At 38.4% G+C, this 17,795-nt stretch overlaps 1 protein-coding gene across 2 annotated transcripts; it reads right to left on the bottom strand.

Moving 5' to 3' along the window:
* Positions 1 to 588: 588 nt before the first annotated feature.
* On the bottom strand, positions 589 to 17,222 carry LOC117384005 (upstream stimulatory factor 2). 2 transcript variants are annotated; one of them, XM_033981264.2, is made up of 10 exons: positions 17,034 to 17,222; positions 16,563 to 16,600; positions 16,337 to 16,440; positions 15,420 to 15,539; positions 14,150 to 14,306; positions 11,843 to 11,930; positions 3,758 to 3,816; positions 3,399 to 3,493; positions 3,135 to 3,263; positions 589 to 2,304 (listed from the first exon to the last, which is right to left on the bottom strand). In XM_033981264.2, exons 1-10 carry the CDS (start codon positions 17,066 to 17,068, stop codon positions 2,215 to 2,217), a joined length of 915 nt encoding a protein of 304 aa, XP_033837155.1. In that variant the 5' UTR covers positions 17,069 to 17,222; the 3' UTR covers positions 589 to 2,214. The 2 variants fall into 2 exon arrangements, with proteins under 2 accessions (XP_033837155.1, XP_055083521.1); XM_055227546.1 differs by lacking the exons at positions 16,337 to 16,440; positions 16,563 to 16,600; positions 17,034 to 17,222 and adding an exon at positions 15,625 to 15,837.
* Between the last annotated feature and the right edge of the window lie 573 nt (positions 17,223 to 17,795).

Here is a 17,795-nt window from a genome sequence, read left to right as displayed (position 1 = left end):
GTTTACATGCACAACAAAATCAGTAATAAAGAAATTCTCATTCTCAAGTAATTTTAAAGAAGGGGTATTAACTGCCAACACATATTTAGATCGACATGCTACCTTTAATCGTTTTGAAAATGGTATATTCGCCAAAAGTAACGCATTAACATGTTTTATATGTTTCTCTGAGTCACTCCCCCTTCAGAGTTCACAATCAGCACGCACCTGCTACTGAAACTAAAGACAAAGGCTTGTCGGTTGAGCATTCCACATATTCTTACAGCTAATCGTAAGGAAAGTTTGAATAGAGCCCAGAAGAGATCATATAATTACCCAAACATGCGTGGATGACATCTAAAACTTCTTCAGGCATGTTTTTGATGAGTGAACAACATTATAACATCGTAGAAAGCTCCATAAAATGTGCATAATACCCGCTCTTTAATATTTAATTTAATATACATTTACATACACGCTAAAACTCTGTTGTTTTGTCATGCCAATAATTCCAAAGTGATTAAAGCGTTATGATTCTTTTGACAATCTTAACACTAAAATTTGATATTGTGAAATCAGTTACTAAAAGATGCAATATCCACACCCAGGTTTTATAGCAAGAGATTGTTTTATTCACCATTGTACATAGAAAATGTGTCTTTATCATTATCTAATCTAACCTGAGAAGAGTGAGGCTGCTACAAAGTGAAGAGGAGTCATCTGTTATAAAAAAAAAAAAAAAAATTCACCACGAATGACCTTTTTCTCAACACAAATCTTCTATATAGCATAGCATGTCTCATATTTTCACATTCAGCATCTGTGCTTTTTTTCTTAGCAAGGAGGGGGGAAAAAAACGACTGAAAAACACATCTATGGATTCGAGTTTTGGCTAGCAGCCTCTTCTTGATAGATCAGACACACACAGCAGTCGTATCGGGCTTGAATCTCGCTGTAGTGGCAGAACAGCGGCTAGGAACATGAGCTGCTAACTTACAGATATTCAAATGGGATAGCTGTCTCGTTTTTTTTTCTTTTTGCTGTTTTTGCCGAGGGGGTCTGTTGGTTTTGCTTTCGTGGATCCTGAGCTGTAGATAATGCAGCTAATAAGTTTGATATCTCTCTTCCGCTGTCGTGTCGCCGCCAGCAGGGCACAAAACTGTGTTCATTCACAGAAATCATACACAAAAATAATGTTGGCTTTCTTGCAATCGGTACACACAAATAAGAAGTTATATTGCAAGTTTTAACTCTGCTATACCACCTTTTTCATTCCAAGTCTGTTTGAGTGGTTTCTCCACAGGGTGCCTCCCCCTTTCCGTATGTTCTCGCTCCATTTGAAGTGAAGCCACACCGAAATAGAACAGAGTGAATGATGATTTTTACACATTCTGAGACGTGGGTATCAGTGGCTTTTCTAGTTTGGCTACAGTTACAATATATTGCATTATTTTTTATTAAATAGTATTCTGCATTTGCCACATAGCACAAAGAGAGCTTTTTCCAGCTGGATCCTTCAAAGTGATTTTTGTTGATTCTTTTTCATCATCTCAGTTCGAACGAATGCCCCAAAATTCAAGTATACCACTCGTACAACACTCCTAGGTTGCGCTCGTTTTGAAGAGTTTTACAACAAGAAGTTGAGGTTTACTTGAAGTGCTGTTGATTGGCTGTCGTATATTCCTATATTTGTAATACGTAAAAAGTCATTTGCATAAATATTTGTCAAAGAGGGTGCTTTTTTAGTCTTTGGGTGAAAACAGGGTACGCTACATTAGTAAGCCTTCTGTGTACCAAGCTGTAACTGGTCTCCATTAAAGCAAGCGGACTAATAAATTAAAGTGGTTAAATAATACTGAATTCAAAACACAAAATAAAAGCCTGAACTATGTCCAAATTAATTATAAGGGCGGGTGCAGACTGATGGAAAATTAAATGACAAATTGTAGTCCATAAAAAGGCTACATAAATAAACAGGAGTTCGTCAGAGTCACAGTCGTGCTAGTGCAGCTCTCCGGGGGAGGTGAATGGACAGTTTCTTGAAGCGCTTGTCTGGTTGTAACAGGTGGTTATCTCAACAAGATTGGAGCAGTGAGGTGCAGCTGCAATAGGCCACTGAAGGGTTCTCCGTAAAACCCGTGGAAGGATGCGTTCGGTCCAAAGACAGACATTCTGTCAAGAATGTCTGATGGAGAGGCATCACCAGCGTGCTAAGGGTCCTGCCCAGATCCTCTCTCACTGAGGAGGTGTCTCTCCCACCAGCTCGATGCCGTGCTGCTGGAGCTGTGCGCGCAGCAAAGCGTTCTCGTTCTTTAGCTCCTCGATCTGTGGAACAAAAAGAAGAGGAAAATGATCAACTGTGCCAGGCTGCTAAATATACCTCAAAGTGTACGGCACAAACTTTTTTCATTTGAAAAGTGGAAGTGCGAGCTGTGGGTAATGTACACACACGACTTTGAAAAGTGCAGATTAAAGACAGACTGCGAGCGGTCCCTCTCACACACTCTGCTGTCCACCAGCAAGTGGATTATCAAATCTGAAGCTATGACATCTGTGCTACTCTTCCCCTGGGTAAAAGCCAAACACAGCGGCTCCCCACCGTGCAGAGGAAGAGATGGGACGCTTTGAGCATCAGAACAGGAATATCTTTCTCCGTGCCTTAGAGGCCTGGGATTCAAAAGGGAAGCTTTGCCTCAGAGCTGCAGGATTTGACAATAGTTTTCAGAGAATTAGCATGCACTTAGTTCTCTCATAACCCTTGTGTATAAGATTCCCACAGTCTGTCAGACAGACTGCAGGTAACACGTCTCATTATAGGAGTGCAAATGCTTTGATCCTCTGTCTGCCTGAGATGATCAGCTATAGAGCCTCCTGTCTCTGGAGGTTTGTCTCAGAAATGAGAATTCATACAGAGCAGTGGAGTTTGGGATGTTTCAACAATCTTAAACGCCCCAAACTCTTCTGAGAGGAAGCAATCTTCACAGACACATATGGAGCTTCCTATGACTGCCCGCTTCAAAACCTGTGCAATACCAACCAGCTCGTGGCAAATTTGCACTCATATTTGATTCATGAACATTATCGATACGGTAGTGAAGTTACACAGACTCCACTTAAGTCTAGTTGTGTGTTATAGCAGTGAGGCAGAGGCATACCTGCTGTCTGCAGAGCTCGTTGTCCACCTGTATCCTCTCCACCTCCTTCAGAGCCTCCTGCAGACGCTGGTTGCTCTGCCTAAGCTCACGGATGTAGTCGCACGCTTTGGACAGGATGCCCCCTTTGCTCTGGAGGTAAAGCAATAGGTCACAGTTAGAAAACAACAGTAGGATGCCTTGAAACTGCAACAATCCTGCATATTACAACTTTCAATTGTATTAACTGTATAAAAAAAAATACTGAATAGTTACACACACACTTACCGCTCCTGTCTTAGTGCTGTCCATGTTGCAGTCTGGGATGATCTTGGACAAAGTCACGATCCAGTTGTTAATTTTGTCTCTCCTTCGTCTTTCAACTTAACAATTTAGCATGAAAAGGAAAGAATTAGAATGACCTTGCAATAACATTATTTTAAAGCAAGCATTTCGTTTTCATTCACCATCACTTAAGAGCTTGTTTATTCCACTCAGAGGACCCGTTTGACACAGCCCAACACTGACCTCTAGTGGCCATTAGTGACACACGCTTTCACAGTGTCCAGTGCCTTGTCATTCTCTTTATATAAAACCCTTCATTGTCTTGTGCAAATCAAAAGACACAATCAGACATAATTACCCACCTTCATTATGTTGCGCTCTCCTCCTTTCATCTCGTGGCGTGCGGGGTCCGTCCATTTTCCTGCACAGAAAGGAAATAAAAGCATTCTTCACACTTGGGTATATCTCTCCTGTGTTGGACTAGCATGCTCCCTGGCACCGGTCCAGTCCAATTGCTCAACTCAATCTATAATCCTTCGCCTTAGAAAACTTGTTATCTTCAGTCGCGCGGCCTTTGTAGCGGCGGTTGGGCTCTGTGTGCATGCTAATTCCGGCAGTGAGGTGCTGTGGTCACGCTATCACAATACTACAGAGATTCATCTAACCTTTTGTTCTGGCCCGCTGTCCTTTTAACAAGATGTGGCCCCGGAGGGATCTTCAGGTTTTATTATGCTGTTAAAGTCGGTTGGGGTGTTGTTTCTGGACCAATTATTTTAATCACAAAAAAACCTATGTTAAAATAAACTGGGTAAAACGTGTGAAACATAATGATCAGGTTTGTTCTGTAATGTGTCATTAATAAAATATGGTGTAGTAAAAAACTGATTCTAGTTTAAAGGGCCTGTACCGGATTTAATTTCTTGTCAAATAAATTTTAAAAAGTTAAATGCTCTTCACATCATGCATTATATTATAAAAGCAGAAAATAAGAAAAAAAATGACTGTAAAATATAATCTATTCATTTGACATAGGATTTTCTCAGGCAATGGTTAACACAGAAGCTAGAGGGTCACCTTTTTCATCCAATCAGATACATCGTAACTAAGAATCATGGGAAACCAACTGCCTGACACTACCCCAGACACTTGATTCTCTGTCATGGTGCAACTAAAAAGTAAAAAGCAAATAGTAGGCAGAGATTGTGGTGGTCGGGGCTAAAATGTCAAACTGAAATATGTTCTTGAGTCATGTTTTGAAATGGTACAAGCTCTTTGAAAATGCTTAGTTGGGCTGTGTTGTGTGGATAGAAAAAGGACAAAATACTGTATAAAAGTGTGATATTGTGGTAGAGTGGTGACAGAACAACCATAATGGCCAGCAGAAAAAAAAACTACAACACTATAGGTCTCGTAAGTGGAAAATATTAAGAGTATCAACTATCAAGACACTGTCATTACAAATAATATCAACTTCATTATCTTGTTTTTAAATATTCTGCTAATTTAGAATAGTGGCTAACCCTAGCTTATTCTTAAGTTTGTATTGTGCCGTCTTGCCCATGTTCTCAACCCATACTCTGACATTAAACACCTGCAGTTGGGTAGTTGGCCATTGGTTCACAAACAGTTAAAACATCAATTCGCATTTACGGCAATGACGCACCATTATTTGGCTAACTTTTACAAGTTGCTATAGCAAAAAATCAAAAGTAGAACAAAATGAACCTGAAGTAAATTTTCTCCTTGTTAATAATTCTTGTAAAGTCTTGTTCTAGGCCCCTGAGCACCTGAAGTCTTTATTCTGGGCTGGTGAATTTGTGGCTAATCAACCAACCTCCACAGCCGATAGTCTATCTCCAGCCCAGATAGGAAACCAAGCCCGGCTGCAGTTTCACTTGTATCTCAACACATCTTAATGGGATTTGGGCTGCATAATGGATTCAGCAGGCCCAGGCTTACTGTATACTGCAATAAGGAAAAATGTGGAATGAATAAGTAAGATGCAGAGCTACAGGAATGCCTTTGGTATAACCTAGGAGCTCATAGAAGACTGTAGTGGGCTTTATCCAGTCAGTGGTGAGACGAGACATGCAGTAACATCGCTGGTAATGGAACTAGGGCTGCAAGGATGAATAACTAACAATAGTTTAATAAGCAGCAAATATGTTTTCAATTAGTCAATACATCAAATAATTCTACTGTACATTGAGAATATATTTTTAACCTAATATGGTGTTTGGAATACAAAATATTGTATTGATAAAAAAAAAAAAAAAAAAAAGTATTATTTTTTTAGATTTTGAATTATTAATGCAGCTGCATTTTTAATAAAAGGTATTTTTGCTTGTGTCTGAAAATACAAGATTTTTTTAGTGTTGGATTAGTCAGATAGGAGCCTGTCCATTTGATATTTTTTGACTACAAAAAGTCAAACAAAATTCATAATGATTTAGAAGAGTTGCACTAATTTACAATAATTGCTCCAATTTTAAACATGGTGTAAATCGATGAAACCAGGATGGTTCTGATTTATAAAACTAATAAATTATAAGAAGTCTCTTTTCCCAGAGGTTCACTTTTGGCAATACTGAAATTTCAATTCAACAATTTTGATTCGAGTTCAACTGACATGAGCTTTTTTCATGGCCAGCGCTAATGCAATTTGTCGTTTGGCCAGACATTTTTTACCACAAGCCTATAAAAGAGCAGTGTAGTCACGTTTTGTACAGTTATCTCTCACTACAAGTGTTCAAATAGAGCTTTATGTGTATGTGTTAGACAGCAGATCAGCCAAAACTAAATATCGGTATGTGCTGGAACTTTAAAGCCGACAGCAAATGTGCTAAAAAGTGCAAATATTGCCCTGATATATCGGTCCATCTCCAATTTTGTTTCTAAAGACCAGACATGATACTCGATATTGGTGTGCACAGTGATTGACTAGCATCAATTAGTATCTAGGTATATCAAAGCCATATCAAAGTACTGTAGCACCTGCAGCTAGCAACTAGGGAGGCTCCTACCAGCTTTTTCAGTTTCGATACGAATTCTGATACTATAGCTTTAAGTATGTGCTGATGTCCAATATTAACATACCAGTGCAGAGACTGAAAACAGCATTTAATTCCTTAAATTCCTTAAAGCAAAAATAAAATAAGACAGACCTGATCCAAATTCATTATATAGCTGTTATTTATCTCTCAAGTAACTACAAAACAACGTTGTATAAATAAAAGTTCCAACATTATGAAACTGGGCTGGCTATGACAAGTAAATATTCTTATAAATTATTGTAATATGTTCAAACAGGATATCGGCTGAACTGATATTTGTCGATATCCGAGCCAGCAAATTTTTCAGTATCACCACTGATATCCAATACCATGATCAGAGTATCCCTACAAGTAACTACCAACCAAGAAAGTTAAAATTCAGCTCAACCTTGACCCAAAACCAAACTCATGCCATGTTCAAAAATGAGATACATGGAAAAAAAATATGTTTGACTAAATTTGTAAAAGTAACCTAGAAACGTTGAAAACTAGGCTAAACGCAAGAGAGAGTGAAGACGACCAATCCCACTTTGAACAGGACTCTAAAATAACAGCGGGAGAAGGCCATTTGTTTCCAAGTGAGGTACAATGACCTAATTTTAAGAGTCCTAATGGAAATACATTTGTTCACAACAAAGGACTGGGGTCATCAGTGAAGAATAGCACGTGGGTGAGAGTGATGAGGGTTCGATGACGATGGTGGTGTGTTTTCTACAATTACTTGTTCATATGCTCCAAAAAATGTAAAAAAGTCTGAGAGAAAGATATGTCTTCACAAGCTCTAACCTTCCAGCTGTAGCGTCACAGTCACCTTATCTAGCATTTGCAGAGATGAAACTCACTAATTTTGCTTGCACTTGAAAAATGGCACTTTATGCATTTTGAATCCTAATCATTTAAACATGCTAGATAATTTGTGCATTTTTTTTTTTTTACAAAAATAACACACAAAAAATCCAGGTATTGAAAATGGAATGCAATTCTGAGCCTTAAGGATTAAACATAAAAAAGCTTTAAGGTCCTGTATTATACTAAATTAACTCGCGTGAGCTTTTAACCATGTTACCTCATCAATAACATGCCCAGAGTTGTGTTTTGTAACCCCCTGCATTATTGGGCTGTCTACATTTCCAAAGCTCAAAATGCTCTGTTCCACCTTGGAGTGGTTTTAAGTTTATATCTATTTTTAGCCTCAATTAAACTGCTTTACTCTGCAATACACTACAATAACCATACATTGTTGCTGTTTTTTGTGTGGTTTTTTTTAAGTTTTATTTTTCAGTTGCGATTGCTACAGAAAGTCCACAATATCGTCTGGTGCACCAAGAAACAAAGAATATTCAACTAGGCTCAAACAACGGGTGTAGTTCCAAAGTTTAACAATTTCAGGGCTATAGCAAAAGAAACATACAAATGCTTCAACTGGACAAAGGGTTTAGAGTGAAGATGTTTCGCCGCACGTCCAAACATCTTACAGGTAGGACACAGTGTCCCACTTGCAATCGAACCAGTTTGAGAGAAAAACACAGCATACATATTTGTTTATAGCATTGGTGGAAAGAGAAATTGAAAATGACTTAAGCAGTCATGGTGTGTGAATGTGTGTGTGAATGGGTGAGTGGTTCCTTGTTGTAAAGCGCTTTGAGTGCCTTGAAGGTAGAAAAGCGCTATAGAAAAATGTGACCATTTACAATTTGGGTTGCCGTTGACTACAGAACATTTTGGTCGACTAAAGACTTGTCCTGCCGATCGATTAAAAGGGGGCTTGGCAAAAGCTCTCAAAACTATTATCTCTATCTGAATTGCACTCAAACAAAACAAAAACAACTATTCATGCAGAAAAAGGAGGAAGCAATGTACTTATATACACACACAGATTAAACTATTGAATCATGAATCGTGACACATGAGTTTAATCTGCCTTTTTACATAAATACCTTCAGCTAACTCACTAACTTCTTCTTACTGTTGCTGCCCCATATAAGTGCTTATAATCCAAATAAAATGACTAATCGACAAATACAAATTTTGGTGGACTTGGACAACACCGTCCAATTAGTTATGCTCTGAGGCCGGTGATATAGAGAGTGTATGTGAGGCACGGGCCACACAGATATTCCACAAAGCTCTTTCTTCGCTGTAGAAGGGAGCGCGACGCTGCTGTGTGCAATAAACATCAAATCATTTCTGCGAGCGCGGAGCTGCTGCCAAACCCAGCGTGAATCTATAGCTGCCCACAACAAAAGCAGCTTAATTCTCCGCGATGTGGAGAACTTTCGAACCCACAGAGGAGCCGATGGTCCAATCCATTCTATCCAAAAACTGGCAAGCAATGAAAAGGAAGCCGTGATAACATTGTAGTACGTGTCTTCTGCCAGTTACTTATAAAAATAAAAGAGTCATTGTTTAAGGAGCTAAATGGGGGTCTGTGTTGTAGAGGCATAGTCCGTTATCTAACTCCGAGCGGAACGAAAGACTGCAATCATTTCACAAGTAGAGGGAGGGGGGTCGAGTCCAAGAATGAGAAGATTCACAGAAGAGACGGATAATTTTATTTGAAGTCATGTGTTCACCGTGGAGGGCTGAACTGCTAAATGGCAGCACTTTACGAGCCATAAAAACTAATTACTGACTGATGGTGAGCTATATGCATATTAGAAAGTTACTTATCCAGACCTTTTCACTCTTTAGGAAATCATATGCAGCTCTTTTACATGGCAATACAAAATATCCAGTTGTGTAGCATAAGAATTGATATTATGCTGTAGGACTGCACGATATGAGGAAAAAAATGCAACATTCAAGGAAAAAAAATGTGTCTGCCCTAATTTACCAGTCAAACTGTGTTAAAATAAAAACTTAACACTAACTAAAACCAGACTAAATAAGACCAAATATCCAGATAAAATTTGCAACACAGCACATTTCTATAAAATGGAGAATAGTGTGTTGTTAATTTTCTTGCAATATTGATTATTGCATCGAACAATATTGAGATGTCAATATTTTTGTAATGGATTGTGCAGCTCTATTATGCAAACACTATGGCCACAATATTTCAGTCTTCACTCAAATGTTAATGTCCCATGTTTAAGATGTCCAATGTGAACTTAATCGGGATTTTGGAACATGAATATGGAACATGCAAAATACACAACTAAATTTGGTTTTCCCCAAAATTATTCAGTTTAATTACTCATGAGTGAAACTTCAAATGCACTGACCTGTTTATAGCAGTGTTGGCTAAAAATGTGTCCCCAATTCTCTTTCCATGTAAATATAATTTTACTTAAGTACAAATCAAGTACTGCTGTCAAATTTGTACAAAATTTACGTGTATGAAAAATACTACCGAAAGTAGCAGTAGCTTTTTGCACATTTTTAGTAATGTTTTATATCAGTCGTAATTAAACAGTTTATCTGCATGATCTCAATCTGACCGAGTGCTGCAGTCCTATTAACTGTGTGTTCTGACTTGTGCAGTTCTCAGTAGTTTTTAAATGTATCTAATTAAACTTACAAGGCTTGAATTATACTAAATTACAAGAACAGGCTTAAAAATCTACTCAAAAAAGTACAATTTCCCCTCAAAAATCTATTTAATTACAATAACGCAAGTATTTGTAATTAGTTACTTTCCACCCCTGATTTACAGATGAAACAAGCACCAACGTAGAACAACATTAAATTATCAAATGAGCTAAATTAACTACTCTATTTTTGTCCAGATAATCTCAGGAGGTAGAGACTAAAATGTAATTACAATGGTTAAGGAGAAACTCAAGGTCATTTAAAAAAAACAAGTTTCCCAGGTGGCAAAGGTGCTTGATTACTTTACTATTGTTAAAGCGCATATATATATATATATATATATATATATATATATATATATATATATATATATATATATATATATATATATATATATATATATATATATATATATATATATATAAAAACTCTCTGCTGAAGTGATCCTGCTGTTAAGCTTAATAACCGCAATCAGCCGTGTGAAACCCACAGTGGGAAAGAGCGCAACGGGAACTGTGCGATGGGTGATTAAAATGGTTGCAGGTAGTAAATATGGGGATAAACAGCACCTAAGAGGATTAAAAATAAGAGAAGAATAGGCAAAGAGGACACAAACAATAATGACCTCTGAAGCGACGCAAATCCTCAGTGTAAGAGGCTTTAGTACTGTATTAACACATAGGCAACACTTCACACAAGAGCCAAGTAATACTCATATACAGAGCATGGGAGGTCTGCATGTATAATATCAATAACATGACAATAATGTCATTTAGGTCATTTTCACACATGTTAGTGGCTAGATTTAGCTCTGTTTCCTTCACTTTTGAGCCAGCCATGTTCACATACATTATATTACTCACCCCAAGCACACGCCAGGAGACACGCGAGAGTTCATCAGGGAATCACATATACGTACTGTTCTTTTCTTTCACCTGTGCTTTTTGAACGATACACAATGACAGACTAAGGCTCACTTGCGCAGACGAAGGAAGAGACTGTCACTGATATTAACCTCATCCAAATGTCCTCATCAGACCGACGTGTCAAACAGCAGCTCTGCAGTGCCTTTCATACAAATATACATGATCAGAGCACTTTTTTAAAATCAAATTCCAAGCCCTTTTACTTTTACCACAGACTGAGTAGGTCGGCCCAAGGTCAGCTAGGTTCACACCGCACTTGCCCCGCTCCAGAGTGCGAGTGGAGCCACTCACAGAGTCCCTGTTTGAAGCGCTCTCAGAGCGGCTGTTTAATGTGGATTAAAATGCAACTTTTGGGTTCACACCGGCCCAAGTGCACCATTCTCGGAGCAAATGCTCTTTGAGGTCCACCTAACTGTGGCAGTGTGAAAATGACCTTAGAGATGACAAATATTACAGCTTTTTCCACTTTCCACTGAACTGGCTCAACTCAATTTTCAATACCAACATATGAAGTGGGCGGGACAAGACACAATCTCCACAAGATGAGATGAGAGCTTGTCCCATCCCTTGGAGTACAATTAAAACCATGTTTTTCTGAGATGCCAATCTGAAGTCCTTAAACTAAACCAACATCAAAAACACATTTACGCATACATTTTTTGGAACTTTTTCAAATTTAACTTCTGTACGAAAGAAATACAATGTTGTTTCACAATGGAAAAGATATAAATGTTTCGCAAATGTTTCTTGTTGTTGCTGTTTATTTCTTTTGAAGAACCCCTCAATCCTTCACCGTTATGTTCGATACTTTCTCATAATAGTAGTTCAATAGAGGTACAGGTGTTACTACTGGAATATTATTGTATGAATTGCATTGTATACAACGCCATTCCCTGCATTAACTGAATGAACGCTTTACTAGCCATCTGATACTTACGCAGGATATTGCTGTGTCCGAGGAGCGAGGCTTCGTTGTGCACCTGCCTGTATGACGTCAGACGGGGTCATCATAACATAAAACTGCCCTAAAGAAAGAAAACAGCAAGATTTGATTCACTATTGAAGTGAGCATTAGTGATAATATTTAATATCTTCATTTTTTGTCTTATCATGATGCCAATATTCAGACAATATTATGATAGTCTGTGAAAGTTTTGCCAAAATGTGTCTAGCGACAAAAGTGCAGAAATGTCTTTATTGTTGGTTTTCAGATTCTTAAATATCATGCAAATTTTTCTCTAATAATTACAAAACATTCTTATAAGAAATATATAAAAGATAAATTCAAAAATGTTGAGTCTGATAATTTCTTTTGATTAGACCCAAGAACTGGCTATATAATAAATAAAAAAAAACAACAACAACAACTGCATTTTAACAATGTTCATTTTAGTTGAACATCACTTGTATTTAGTATTATTGGGGTTATGGTGTCATCTGAAAACCAGCAATGACTGTCTGGAAGACTCCAAACGTTAACCAAACGAGATGATTTGACAAGAGAGAACTCAGAGAAAACAAAATGGCAAAAAGTTGATAAACATAAAATAATAATTTCTCACTAAACACTGACTTGACCTTGTGAAACACTGCTGTATTTCCAGTTATGGCAACTTAAATGTTGAGCTGACAGGCTCCACAGAACAAACCTAGCACAAATGCAACAGCTGTTTCCTGTTTATGGATGCATGCCACCTGCATATTAAGATCAAAATATTGTATTTCACTTTCATAATGCATCTAACATGAGCCAAACCATATACATTGCATAAAGAGATGCAAAAAAATGTGCAGTGGAGGTACAGAGAAGTGAAAAAATACAGAAAAAGCTGACAATAAATCACAGTGCAAACTTGGAAACTACCCTTTACTTTTTGTAAATCTCTGAGATTGGTCATACAAATACAAGTATAATTCAGATAAGAAACAAAACACGAGTTATATTTGGGTGATGTCAGTGACTAATGGAGCAGAGCCCTGCCCCTGGACCCGAAGCCTTGCCCAGGGCATGGAAACACAACTCTGCTGGAGGGACCCGCTCCAAGGTGGCCCCAAGCGAACCATGCCAGTGGAAAAGGTAAGTAAGGCATAACTTTGGACCACTGCAAACTGTTATAAACTAGTTATTTTTTTCATGTTTTAAAAATCAGGTACAGCATCTTTAATAGATTTTCATTATATTTTTCGATGTTTTTGCAAGAGCAACAGTGTTATTATCGTTTTTTCTATACATCTCCCAGCTCTGACTCTGCCACAGATTTTATAATACTTTTTGTTTCTGCATTCTGTTGACATGTGCTGCTATTCCCCCACATCACTTGGCCTAGCTACAATGCGGCTCGGTGGCACTAACAAGCAGCACAGCTCACTTCAGAGGAGAAGGGAGCGTGGAAGGAGCCCTGACTGTATCCAGCGGCGCGTGGCTCGGTCGGAGTGTCACGGCTGCCTAAACTGCTTTAAGCTCTCGGGAAGAAAAGCACTTATTCTCACTAAAAACACAGTCAAGAAGTCAAAACTCTGCTGTGTGGTTGGTGCCCTCTAGTGGTTTCATCGGCACATATCTCAGCTAATCAGTGAAAATGACTCCCACATGATTGCATGCTGAAAAATAGTAAAAATAAGACTCCGATTTTACAGTTGGTTATTTGTACACATTTTAATTTTGGAACAGCAAAAAATGCTTAAAAAATTTGAGCTGCCACAGATGTGTGAAGTGAAAACTAGAACAGATATCTGCATATGAAGTAGGACTGTGCAGTTATGAGATGGAGATTAAATTTCTAATTGTAATTAATAAGCCTGGATTTGTTTTAGTAGAACACAATAAAATTTCATCAAAAATCCTGATTGATTAATATAGTAAAAATAATCATGACAAAAGATTTTTGTGTCATTTACCCATCCCTAAAATGAAAAATAGTCATTTTACCTACCCCATTTCCATTATAAACCCCATTTAACCATTCACAGTGAAGTGTGCACATTCAGAAGAAGCAGATAACTTTATTTACCCATTATAATATGTGCTAAAATAAGCTTCAATCAAAAAGTGACCTGACTAATAAAATCGTGATCAAAAATTTTTAACACCACCCTAGCTGAAACCCAGCCATAGACATACTTTTCCCAACTTGCATCAGTGGGTCTCTTTATGGTTGAGAAAAACATTGATTCCTGTCTCTGCCTCAGTCTCTAGTGCACAGTGTAGCGCTTGATCCCACAGAGAGCAGAGGAGCAGACTTACCCCCTGCCTGTGTGAGTGTGGGGTCCGAGGCCGCCTGCACAGACACTGTCCCGTCGCTCACTGCCGTTGCGGGGAAGTAAGCGAAGCGCGTCTCCCCTCCTCCCACTGTCTCCCCCGCCGGGCTGCCTCCATTACTAAAAGGGTTCTGGATCACAGCCTGCGACAGATGTGTGTGAGAGAGCGGAGAAAGTGTTAGCCACAGCCGCTTAAATACACCTCGCTGTATGTCAGACCGCAGACTCATGCCCCCACTGAACAGGGCCGTCTGACAACTGGGACAAACAAATGAACAAGAAATATAGGGAACTGGGATGCTGTTAGCAGAATTTGCAGGCCAGGGAGTAAATGTAAATAAAGACAAGCTGAATGTTCTCAAAGAAAGACTGCTGCTCTGCCCTTCTGCTTACAGTTATTTTTGAACAATAACAATAATAGCTATAACTATTTAGAATACATAATCTTTTTATAATCACAATTTATAAAATATAAATAGTTTACTGTGAAGGTCAATCTAATTTGGAGCCAGCCTGATTAGCATTGCAAGATGTATCACAATCAATTCAAAACTGCAACTTGAATGGATGTGAGTGGTAAATAGCAAAGGCTATTATTGAATTTCATCCATAAACAACAAAATATCCAGCATTTCTTTTTTGCATAAAGGCGGTCAACTCAGTTGTTTAGAGCTGCATAAGCATATCCTGAAATACAAAGCGAGTTTATATTTCAGTCTTTTTTGTCACTTCTTCTCACCACGTTGTAAATGTGAACTTTGAACAGAATCCTAGTATTAAAACATAAATCTCAAATCTAATCATGATTACAATGCTTGTTGGAAATGCCAAATCATTCAGCCCCAATCTTGTAATTTGGAGTGACTATAACACCATTATTGCATAAATTGATCGCTTTTGTATGCAACTCCATTCACTCTTGATAAACATAATTTACAAGTCAAAGTGTTCAAGTTGAAGTGATAATTGTTGTTTTTCAATTTCTGTATAAAAATCTGTTAAAAAAAAAAAGAACAATATTTAACAACACCCAATTTGGACAATCTGCTTGGTGGAGAAAAAAAAAGAAAAATCCAAATAACTGTTAGCTGCTTCACCAAAAATGTCAACAAACAATTGGTTTACTCATAAACAATGAAAAAAAGAGACACACTTTTACTTGAGGCATCTACAGCCAGAGGGATTACATGCAATTTAGTTAGGCAGTGTTTAACAGTATTGAGTAGCTCGCAAACACAAGGTTTAAATAATATTACCTGAGCAACTGCCTGAGGAGTTCCAGAGAAAGCAGTTGTAGACACCACGCTCACTGCTCCTCCTCCCTCATCTCTGCCCTCGAGGTGTTGGTCTGTCACTTGGACGACGCGATATGTTACCTAAAGCATGAATGCAAAATGTTTACATTTGGCATTTGAAGAGAAAACAACCAATCCCATAATCATCTTAGCAGCCGCATCTCACCTGGCTAGTCGATTTGTTTATCATTTCTACTCCGCAACCAAGCTAGTACTAAAACCCGTTCTGGTTTCCGCACAGTTATCGTCTGACCATCTGACTGGAAATGCTTACTCTTTAGAATGTGCCTGATTTAATTTGTTGAAATTAGTGCTTGAAAATGAGCTTGTTTGTTCCAAGAATCAGTATTTGTATCTTCCCATCATGTGACTCTCCTCCTGACTGACATGTGACAGGGGCCTCGTGCCAATCATAGACCAAGACTGCAATCACATGATCTCCCACACTTGCCTTGTTTACAGCCCAAATAAACCACGTGTATAACTGGCTTAATTTCAGTAAGGACTCCAAAATTTGGGGAAGCTACATTTTTTGATGCTTGGGGTGTGTATGGCAAATATGGTTTAAAGTGGCCACCTCTACAGAAACAACTGGGGGACAGGAGACACTCTGGACAAAGTCACCGGTCAATCATGAGACCAGAAAAACACATAAACCTTAAGGCAATTTCAAGACCGCTAACCTCCTGACTTGTGTGGCTTTGCAACAGGAGCACGTGGCTAAAAGTATTACAGACACCTTCACACAAACAATTCTCAAGTTGTACGCAAAGATCCTTCTCTTGTTCATTATCAGATCTATTAACATCCAATAAAATTGAAGATCTGATTGAGGAGGTGTAATCACATTCAATTAAAGCTAGTAGACAGACACATACCTGCGCACCTTCTGTGCGAAACTGATATTGTAGGTTGTCACCAAAAGCTGCACCCTGTGGAGCACTGGTTATTGTTACACCAGAAGAATCGTCTCCTGTTCCATCTGAGAAGAAAATACAGTGCAAGAATGTGAATTAGGAAAAGTTCCAAAAATGTTATCACATTATTTCAATCTAGTTAATACAGATATTGCTTAAAATTATTATAATAGAATTACTTTCTTACCTTCAGTCTGGACAATCTCTTCTTTGTGTTTATCTTGACTAAAAAGCAGACAAAAGCTCTGTATTATTAACAGTAATAAATTACCTGTGTTGTTTTTAAAAGCACATTAAACACAGTGCATACATCAGTTTACTGTAAATACACAGATGCAAACATGCATCAATATGACTAAGGCTCTTCACTTTACATATGTTAGATCAGGACAGTCTATTTAAATTATTCATTATCACTCTGTGCTAACTCATGTTTAGCGGGGTTTCTGTATTTGATTTGAAACGGTACATTGGTGCAGACGTGTGACCAGTTTTGATTTTGTGCAAAGGTATTATGAACGTTTGAGAAAGTTAGTAAAACTTACTTTTTTGACAGTTTAGATTAGGCCTTTAATCTTCGTAAAGTAGCTCTCACATTAGCATAATGGCTACAAGCTAACTGCAGTTAACGTTAGCCGTTTGACCGACGCGGTGTTACCTTGTGCTGTCCAAACTCTGTTCAAGCATATCCATCAGGGGGAGAATAAAAAGTGATCTTCGGTGACACAGACGGAAATGGAGGCGCTGATCACGGGAACAAACAGTCGGGTCATGTGAGAGATACAGCGCTGGACACGTGAGGAGGACACGGGCTCAGGCAAAATGGAGGCCGCTGGCTGCGCTGGGTCTGGGGAAGTGGCATGGGAAGTGTGTGAACGTGTGAACCAGGAGTGAACCAGGGGTGAACCAGGCCCGGGTGCACCAAACTAACGCAGGGTGCATTCAAGTTTCAGAGGGGTGCAAACATAACACGTTTCCAAACATAATACTCTTCCATTGACATTATTTTTAGGTGCCTGAAATGAGGGTACAAACATTTTTAACTGAGGTTGCAATGGACCCTTTTGCTCCCCTTTAGACCCGGGCCTGGGGTGAACCCGAGTTATCTGCTTTATTTCACACTTGTGGAACTACATTTCAGAAGAGTGCCCTCCTAATAAGCACAGTATGGTCCCTATAATCTTGTGTCTCTTTAAGAAGTTTGTTCAGATGTTATTTCAATCACAGAACATACATGAGTCAACCTTGTAACAAGGAACTGTCAGATGGGTTAAACGCTGTTTTTCATAGACCGCTGATGTTTCTACTTCACTCCAAAGTGTCATTGTTGATATTACCCGCTAGTTAATTTATAGCTAATTTTAGAGAAAATAAAAATTACAGCAATAACTCTTTGACTAGGCTATGTCAAGTGTCACTT

Source organism: Periophthalmus magnuspinnatus, chromosome 16, assembly GCF_009829125.3.
Source record: "Periophthalmus magnuspinnatus isolate fPerMag1 chromosome 16, fPerMag1.2.pri, whole genome shotgun sequence".
In the NCBI taxonomy this organism is placed as follows: Eukaryota; Metazoa; Chordata; class Actinopteri; order Gobiiformes; family Gobiidae; genus Periophthalmus; species Periophthalmus magnuspinnatus.
The sequence above is the reverse complement of the archived record's forward strand: the minus strand, read 5'-3'. Positions and strand labels throughout refer to the sequence as shown.

Coding starts and splice junctions, on each gene's coding strand:
- LOC117384005 (XM_033981264.2), bottom strand. CDS start 17,068: ATGGATATGCTTGAACAGAGTTTGGACAGCACAAG. Junction 14,307..15,419: donor CTCCTCAGGCAGTTGCTCAG/GTAATATTATTT, acceptor CATCTGTCGCAG/GCTGTGATCCAGAACCCTTT. Junction 3,264..3,398: donor ACAGCACTAAGACAGGAGCG/GTAAGTGTGTGT, acceptor CTTTACCTCCAG/AGCAAAGGGGGCATCCTGTC.